We start from the raw sequence: 9,812 nt of genomic DNA on the forward strand, positions 1-9,812 counted from the left end.
TGGTTTAATCTCTCCGGTATAAGTTCAGCTCTACTAAGCTCGATGACATTTTTGGCGAAGTCAGTTTAAACTTTAAAGGGTGCTTGGTGACATATGAGATGGAGCGCAATTGTGTGAACCGTTGGGCAACACCAAGATATATAAAAGATTTCACGTGTTCCTATCAGCAGTGGCAAAAGATTCTTCATGCTTTTCTCGGGAGTATGAAAAAAATGGATATTCTTAATCCTTCCTTCCGGAAAGGAAGAATAGAATTTTTTTTTTTTTTCCTTTCACAGGGGCTAGGAGATTGGATCTAGCCATACATAAGATGAATAGAATGCTTGGCTAATAAATAAAGTGTTTGCTGTGATTTGGTATTAATGCTTTGAATGTTTTGCGATATTGTTGTAGTTGAATTTTGGTGAATATTAATTAGTGTATGCTGCTGTATAGGTTTCGTATCTCATATTATGCATTTTTCGAGTGTACAGTATAAGATACGATTTCTTTATCTTGACGGGTTTATGGGTATCGGGGTGAAGAGGCTGGATGATTTTTTGTTGGGTGATTTTGACCATGGCAGGGGCTGTCTTGTGCATGGTTGAGTCTGTATTCATGTACTGTAAGCATATCTTGTGCAAGTTATTAACAAGTTTATGAAGACTAAAAAGATAATCCTGAAAAATTAAAAAAATCATAAATTAAAAGAGAATTAAAATATAAATTATAAAGGATTAAAAAATAATTTAAATTATAAAGACTAAAGGAGAATTAAAATATAAATTATAAAAATTAAAAATATCATTTTCAAACTATATGGAATAAAAGATATAAATCATGAAATTATAAAAACTGAATGAGTAATTTAACCTCAATTTATTATAAATTAAAAAAAATAATATGATCAAATTTGCTTAAAAAAACAATTTAATAAGTTTTTACATATAAAGACAAATTGTGAATTCATGACGTGTATGTGTATGGAAATTAAATTATATGTTTAAAAAATCTAAAAGAATTGTCATAATCAAACGCTAATTGACATAAAAAAAAGTTTGGTGATTGAAATTGGTGTCGTGGTTGTTCGAGATGACGAACAACTTTAGCTAAATTGATCACAAATAAAAATAGTTTGAGACATGTAATTTATCTTAACAAAAACTTATTTTAGTTCGAAGGCAGCAGGAAGGGAGAATTGTTATGAGAAAAGAGTAAGTCCGAAAAACTTTTGATGCATAGATATTTATTCTGGAAGGAAAAAAAAGTGTTTCAAAACTACTTGCCCAATAATGTTTAAAGATAAGGTATGACCAAGTTAAAAATGACAAAAGACAAAATATCTATTTTTTTATAAGCACAAAATTAATTTAAATTATAATTTTGAATTTAAATAATTAAATTTATTAATTTTTTTTTTAAATATCCAACAAAAATACAAATAAATGAAATATTTAACATTTTAAACAAAGTGGATAGAAAAAAATCTTTAGGGGCAGACAAAACTAACTAAAAGTTAAAAGAGTAATCGGTAGTTAGAAGTTCAAAGTTGTTAAACTAACTTATTAATAAAATTATCAATTAAAATAATTGAAAAATATAAAATCATGAGTTTGACAAATTAGGAAGATCAAAATTGTGATTTAGTCATTAAAATGTTAGAAGTTAATTAAAAAAACCCTGCTTAATAAATAGTCAAATGAAATTTGTAATTAGTAAAAAAACTGAAAAATAAAAACATAGCTTATGATAGGAGTGTTCACAAAGTTAAGTTGAATTTGACCAAACCATGATCTAACTCAATTGGTTCAATCCAATCAAATTTAAATAGAGTTGGATCGGTATTTTGAATTTTGTTTTTTTTTTTTTTTTAACTCAAATCAACATGTGAACGAGTTATTTCGGATCAAGTCAATGGACAATGGAATTAGAGCATTTAAATTTATTTATTATATGCTAAAATTTTATTGAAATGAATTTGAGTTCAACACAAAATTAAACCATACAACAAGATGGAAATATATATCATCTATCCAAATTTATAAGCTAATATAAAAGGATAAAATAAAAGTAAATATATAAATAATAATAATAATATTTTATCCTCTAACAGTTATTATGACTAATATAATATGGTAATATTACTAATAAGATTTGTTTTTTTAAAATTTAAAATATATTATAATAATAATAATTTAATATTAAATACCAGCTTAACTGATGAATGAGTCAACATAATTAAAAATAAAACTCATGATTCAACTCAAAATTTATTGAGTTTGAAGGAATTGGTTTGAGTTTAATTCAAATACACTAAATATTTAATCTAAAATATTTTAATTGATCTAGATCAATTCAAATTCATGGGTAAGTGTAATGTAACATATAATAATACTAAATAATTAATACAATTACACCCGTCGCAATTTGATTATACTGTTTATCTTCCCCCACTTTCCATGAATTATCTTCATTAATCATTAGACAAAATTTAAACTTGATTATTTAGGTGTTTGAGGAGGGCTAGTAACACTCTTTTACATATTTATTTTAATATGTATTTTTAATTGGTTGAAATTTATTGAAAACAAAAAAATTACGAGAAAGAGTTATTAAATGAGATGTGGGATCTACAATTTTTTGTGATTTTTTTAATAAATTTCAACTAATAATAGAGAGTGTATTTAAAAGAATATATTTGATAATGTGTGCTCAACATATGTTTTAATAAGTATCACATAATTAATGATTAAGATTTTAAAAAAATTATAGTTTATTTTAGAGAAAAAAAGTTATATACTGTTAATGGGATCTAAGTTAATTAGTTGAACAGAATGTGTGAATTATTATAAATTATTTGTCATGATTATTAAAGATTTTATTATATTCATATATTTGTTTTATTATAATTTTATTAATTAATTTTTAATTATTATTTATACTTTATTTTGTAGGTTTAATTGCATTTTAGTGATGATTTTTCCTTTAAATCATCATAGTTAAAATAATTTTGTGATGCTTTTTTTATTACGAATTTTTTTTATGAGGGAACAAAATTTTTGATATTTTGTAAATTAAAGGATAAATTTTGAGAAAAAAAATCAGGATATTATAAAAATTTTAGGACCAAAAGTATCACTACACCTATTATGTAAAATCTAGGAGCAAAGTAAGCCAAGTCTAACTCTAGTTGTCACGATACAAAAGCAAGTCATCCTTTGCTTCCATAATGTATCATCATTTATTATTTATCAATGAAAAAGGAAGGATACCGCGCGAAACTGACAAGCGAACATGGTCTAACTGACTAATTAAATCTAATAATCTATTGATTAGCTGTTTCACAAATTGTTTATAGTAGATTGCAGTCACTCCCAATAATCGCACACTAAAAAAAGCTATTCAAGACTTGCTACAAACTTACCTGATATCTTACCTACCAGTATGAAATTAACAAATACAAAATGTATTAGTGACACATCACGTATCAAAAAGGGTTGAGACTTTGGTCTGAACAAGTTGAGATGTCTTTGTACATTTCATAAAGGTCGAGACTTTAGACTGAACAAGTTGAGATGTCTTTGTACGAAGCATGTAAACACAGCACTTATATAGAAATGTTTTTGTTAAAAATAAGAATTATATATTATGTCTTATTTAAAAAGTTATTTTTAAAAAAAAAATCGATTTCAGTTGTTATGATTTATGGCCTAAATTTACAATTCTCACATACTTAAAGTAGAATAATTTACATTATATATATATATATATATATATATATATATATATATATATATATATATATATATATATTATAACATTTAAATATTAACAAAAAATATTTAACAAAAATGAATTAGTCTTATGATGTGGGCAACGTACTTAATCAAGACTTAAATCTCCATTAAAAGAAGTGTCCACATTCAATATTCAATATCTAATAGTATATTAAATATGATTATTTCCAAAAAATAATACATGTTAGAAATAAAAAAATATATGTAGATGACTTTTTTATATGCTCATGTGACTAACAAGTTTTAATTTTATAATTATACTATTCATATTTATAATTCATATTTCTTATCATAACAAAACATTTTTGGTTTAACACATCTTACATATACATACACATAAGTATATTGAATGATAAGTTTTACTATTGTAAAAAATAAGAACATTTAATTACAATTAACCATTAGATTAAACCTATTGATTTAGTTTTTTGTATTTAATTACATACATGAGTTCTTAAAAAAACTTATATGATCTTTAGTAAATTAAAAAGAAAGAAAACTACACGAGATTTATAATTAAATATGCAATTTGAACTTTCAATTTTAATCTAACTAGGGCAATAATCTGTGTCTTACATGACTTTTATATAATTATTTTTTTATATATTTTAATTATTTTATACTTTTAAAAAATATATGTTAGTAGACATGAGTAAAAATGTTTTCAAATTATGCTGCTTTTACTTATGAAGTTTGAGTATAAATGAATTCAAAATGATTTTACAAAGTTAATTAAAAAAAACACCTGTCTACAAAAAAAAGAGAGAATTTAAGAATTTTAGCAGAAGAATGTGTACATTTTATTCATTTATATTTTATAATTTTATATGTATATATTATAAAAAATGTCAAAAATTAAAAGGTAAAATAAAGTTGTCAAGTAGTAAAAAATAGCATATTTAAAGAGAGAGAAGGTAAGGGTTTTGGACATGATTTTATTTTGGGTAAATAGTCAATTTTATCCCTTAATGTGTAATTCACTGACAAATGTGTCCCTGAAAGATAAAAAATACAAAATTTAGTCCCTGAAGTTTAAAAAGTGTGATAAATATATCTGATCGTTAACTTTCCTCTGTCACCGTTAATAAAATAGCCTACGTGACACAAAGGGACAAATTTGTTACTGAAATAATTGCTAGTGTGGATTGTCAGCATGGGGGCATATTTGTCATAATTTTTTTTGACTTTTTGTCTTTCCACCCCGTTGACAAATGTGTCCCTGAAAGATGAAAATACAAAATTTAATCCCTGAAAGTATAAAAAGTGCGACAAATATATCCGGACATTAATAATAAATTGTATAGAAGATAAGCAAAAAAAGGATTAAAAAAACAATAAAATACATCTTAAGATTTTAACTCTTATACTTTGATTATCTATCTATTTATCCATCTATCAAATTGTTAATTAATTTTTTAATTAATCAATATAACTACTTATTTTCCAAAATAAAAAAAATTCTTTAGTTTTATGATATAAAAAAATTGAGTTACCATTTAAAAAATTGAAAGCCTTTTATTTCTTGAATTTTTTGTTTCTTCAATTAATTATTAATCTTTATTACGTACTGTGCCACAGTATGTCAAATGGAATGCAGAGTCGTTGGAGTCCCTAAATCAACTAGAGATACAACTCTACATCCCAAAGATAAAAAATAAACTTTTGTATTAGTTTTTTTTTATTTTGTTTTAAAGTTAACTTATGTATTAGTTTGAACATTATTGTAATTTTTATTTAAACTTATTTTGGTTTTTTATTTGTTAGTAACTGTTTTCGTTTCATTCATATTATGTATAATAAGTGTTGTCTCGAGTGGAAGCATGTAAGGTTTATCCAAGAGATTTTTTCATATTTGAGGTATATATATATACATTTTATTGATTAAGTAAAAAAACTTATAATTTCACTTTAGTTTTATCTAGTTTAAATTTTGTGATACTTTTTTCTAAAAAAATAGTTGATTAAATTCTTTTTTTTAAAATAAATAAACCTGGTCTCGTGGCCGATTGTGTTTTTTCTACTCAAAACTCTCGATATATTATTTTCAATCTAAATATAAGGGTACTTAAGTTGGAACTGAGATATGGAATAATTTTAAAGATTAAAAGTGAAAAATTATAAGATATAAGATAAAGTTTATTTTAACAACAAAGATTAAGATTTGATAAGGAGATCAAAATAATAAAAAAATATATATTAAAAGGCAATTTAAAAAATATATTGCATAAGTACTAAACAAATAGGAACAGTAAATTATAAATACATAATAATAATAATAATAATAATAATAATAATAATAATAATTAGTTACAATCTATTATTAACGTCTGGATATATTTGTTGTACTTTTTATACTTTTGAAAATTAAATTTTGTATTTTTATCTTTCAGGGCCTGTTAGCAGAGTGTGAATATAAAAAGTAAAAAAAAAAATTATGATAAATATGCTGCTACGCTCACAACCCAATATATTTGTCGCACTTTTTATAATTTTAGGGATTAAATTTTGTATTTTCATCTTTTAGGGACGTGTTTGTCAGTAAATTATACATTGAAGGACAAAAGTAACTATTTATCCTTTTATTTTTTTTTAAATTATAGGGGAAATGTGGGTGGTGTAAAAAGTAGAAAGCTTTATTAATAAATAAATATTAATACTAATAATTAGAAAGTGAGGAGTTATGTATTCGTAGAGTGAGTTTTGATTGTGGGCTGCTCCAGCCACTGCCGTTGGTCTTATCTTTTGCTGAAACTTGAAATTGAATCTCTCTCAAGCTTCCTTTTTTAAAAGGTTAGGGATCGAAGCAGAAGGAACTAAGTAAGAAGAGATGGGATTGGATTTGAGACAAGTGGTGGCAGCTGTCCTCACCCTCACGATGTTTGTCATGCTTGGAAATATGATCAAAAGAGACCACTTTGATAATTCACTTCAAGTAAGCACACCCTCTTTTTCATTTGCATTTGCATTTGCTAGCTCACACCAGAAACAACAGTATAACTAAATTCATCTTAAGAATGAAAACCAAAGCCTTTCCTCAACAGAGCTTATAGATCCCTTGTTTACACTGACAAACTAGAACTAGGAGAAGAGACCATAATTGTTTTCAATAAGAATGCTTTATAGTCGAACCACATTTCAATATCTGAACTTGGCAGTCCTTCCAGTTCGGTGTGAATTCGATTCTTATTGCCAGTCAGTCAATTTTTCACTTCATTTCATTTGTGCTTTTTACTTTTTACTATACAAGGAAAAGCTTCCAGGAGGATCGGAGGATGCCAACTTTGAGACTGCTAAGTTTGATGCTACTCATGTAAGAAAGAATATAGGGCTTTGGAAGGGAGATGCGGATGGCCTAAAACCGTGTTGGGTTAAGCCATCTGCTGGTAAGACTCACTAATTGAATTTATCATATAATATATACTAGACAGACACTTATATTGTCATGGGTGCCAGATGATGTGGAACAGACCCAAGGATTTGTTACTTTTGCGTTGACCAATGGCCCAGAGTACCATATTTCTCAGGTAACTTAACTAATGTAATTGCAGTTATTATTTCATTATTCTCTGAAACTCTAGTGATGCCTTATTCAGATAGCAGATGCAGTGATTGTTGCTAGAAGTCTGGGGGCAACACTTGTCATACCTGACATCAGAGGAAGCCAACCTGGTGACAAGTGGTTAGTGTTGATTTTCATTCTATACTTGGCATAGGTGTCTATTAATAAAAAATGTTTATTTTAATCCCCTCCATATTTTAACCTCTGCATAGCTTAGTCTAAATGAAAATGTGCTTATTTCTCAACTGCCAAAGAAATATTCTGTTCCTGCTTTTTTGGTTGCAAGTAATTAGGGTCTGAAATTTTCTTACAAAGCAACCTTGACCTTTCTCCTAAGAACTTAAGCCTTTTGGAATTGTTGATCCTTGACATATGTAATGCTAGTATGTTTTAATTAATCTTTCTCTGGATATCTATTGTGTTGCCCTTATGAAAAATTGTGTAATTGATGAAAGTAATTATCACATGGAAATGTGTGGGTAGTTTGTGATTTATCAGCCACAAGATTGAAATTCCTGGCAAAAAAAAATTCCTATGTTCTTTATTGTTATAAGGTTTACTTGTTAATACTTGTGCCTCATTTAGATTCCCCCCACCCCGCCCACCCTTATTTAAACATTCTAACACATTGTTGGCTGAGGTGAGGGAAGCCAGGGCTGGGCCAAAACCCTTGGTCAAGTTGTAGGCTAAATTTTTAAGAAAAAAAGCTTAATGCATCTCCATTAACCAAGGACCAATTGTCATCCTTGTTATTTCAGCTCCCATTCTTATTGTAAGCTAGCTTCGGAGGCAGCTCAATATGAGCATAAGTAGTTGTAGATTGACGAATAGCTCATGTTAAACTCAATTTTTGAATTCAGTCTAATTTACTTTTTAAGTGCAATGAAGTACATTTTCCTAACTAATATAATTGAAATGTCAGGAATTTTGAGGATATTTATGATGTTGATGTGTTCATGAAAAGCATGGAAGGGGTGGTCAGAGTGGCAAAGGATCTTCCTACTCATATATCAACACGGAATATTGCTGCTGTGAAAGTCCCTAATCGGGTTACAGAAGATTACATAGCGGAACATGTGGAGCCAATATACAGAACAAAGGGAAGTATAAGACTTGCAACTTACTTCCCTTCAATAAACATGAGAAAGGCAGGGAAAAAAGGTGACACTGATTCTGTTGCATGCTTAGCAATGTTTGGAAGTTTAGAGTTGCAGCCAGAAATGCATGAAGTGGTTGATTCAATGGTTGAAAGACTAAGAACTTTAAGCCGAAATTCAGACGGGCAATTCATAGCTGTGGACTTGAGGGTTGATATGTTGAATAAGAAGGGCTGCCAAAATAGTGATATTGAGAAAAGCTGCTACAATGCACAAGAGATTGCTGTGTTTTTTAGGCAGATTGGTTTTGACAAGGATACCACAGTTTATGTGACTGAATCAAGGTGGGATAGCAGCCTTGATTCTCTCAAGGATTTGTTTCCTAAGACTTATACAAAGGTAGGTTAAGTTGTTCCTCTCTCTTTTTCACACACACAAGTGCTTACGCTAACACTCATTTTTCCATTGGGACATTGAAAATTATACAAATTAGAAGCATTGTTTTGTATGAACTAGAAAGTGGAAATCTAAAATCCTTGTTGGTTATTGGTTGGTGCAGGAAGCCATCATGCCGGCAGATAAGAAGAAAAGGTTCCTAGATTCTGAATTTGAGAAAGTGATTGACTTTTATGTAAGTGCAGAAAGTGATGTGTTCGTACCAGCAATTTCAGGTCTGTTTTATGCCAATGTAGTTGGAAAGAGAATAGGTTCCGGAAAAACACGCATACTGGTTCCAGCTCCATCTGCTTCTGCCTCCAATTTCCTCTCTCCTTATGTCTCCAACAAAAACCACTTTGCTTATTCTTGTTACTGTTAGCAGCAAAAACAACAACTTCATTTATATATTATGCTCCAAGACACAATCTCAGTTTCCCAAACTACCTGCCCGTTATGACCTTTTGCTTTTCCAAGCGTTCACCAAAAGGGTTCACCGTCAAATGTGTACAGAGTGCTTTCTATTCATCACATTTTCTTTGTAAAATTCTGGTTGCCTTCATGGTTATTTATCATAATTGGTGGTGGTGAAACTAAAGATAATGTATTTGTTTGATCTCCATGGTATAATGGCATCGCATGTATTGGATTTCTTTTTCGTGATAAAAAGGTATATTTTTTTCTTGGTAGTAGGATGATTTTTATACATATTTTCATTACTGTGACATGTTTTTTGAGTTTCAACATTATATCATATCAAATCATAGTAATTTTTCTTCTTTAATTAATCATTTATGAAAAGACTTTGTTTTTTTTACTAACCCCTTTAATTTTATTTTTGGTGACGTAACAATGAAGGGACAATTCCTCAATCAATCAATAACCATTAACTATGGGGAAAATAGTAGCCAATAGCCCTAATAGATCGAAAATTCTAAATTGGCC

At 28.1% G+C, this 9,812-nt stretch overlaps 1 protein-coding gene across 2 annotated transcripts; it reads left to right on the forward strand.

The window, feature by feature from the left end:
* Positions 1–6,448: 6,448 nt before the first annotated feature.
* Positions 6,449–9,556, forward strand: LOC100807062 (protein MANNAN SYNTHESIS-RELATED 1). 2 transcript variants are annotated; one of them, XM_003543671.4, is made up of 6 exons: positions 6,449–6,708; positions 7,024–7,159; positions 7,230–7,300; positions 7,370–7,455; positions 8,258–8,831; positions 8,992–9,556. In XM_003543671.4, exons 1-6 carry the CDS (start codon positions 6,604–6,606, stop codon positions 9,247–9,249), a joined length of 1,230 nt encoding a protein of 409 aa, XP_003543719.1. In that variant the 5' UTR covers positions 6,449–6,603; the 3' UTR covers positions 9,250–9,556. The 2 variants fall into 2 exon arrangements, with proteins under 2 accessions (XP_003543719.1, XP_006595200.1); XM_006595137.2 differs by having other exon boundaries at positions 6,455–6,708; positions 7,030–7,159.
* The last annotated feature ends 256 nt before the right edge of the window (positions 9,557–9,812 follow it).

This window comes from Glycine max, chromosome 13 (assembly GCF_000004515.6).
Source record: "Glycine max cultivar Williams 82 chromosome 13, Glycine_max_v4.0, whole genome shotgun sequence".
Taxonomy (NCBI): domain Eukaryota; kingdom Viridiplantae; phylum Streptophyta; class Magnoliopsida; order Fabales; family Fabaceae; genus Glycine; species Glycine max.

Coding starts and splice junctions, on each gene's coding strand:
- LOC100807062 (XM_003543671.4), top strand. CDS start 6,604: ATGGGATTGGATTTGAGACAAGTGGTGGCAGCTGTCCTCACCCTCACG. Junction 7,301..7,369: donor CAGAGTACCATATTTCTCAG/GTAACTTAACTA, acceptor TGCCTTATTCAG/ATAGCAGATGCAGTGATTGT. Junction 8,832..8,991: donor TTCCTAAGACTTATACAAAG/GTAGGTTAAGTT, acceptor TGGTTGGTGCAG/GAAGCCATCATGCCGGCAGA.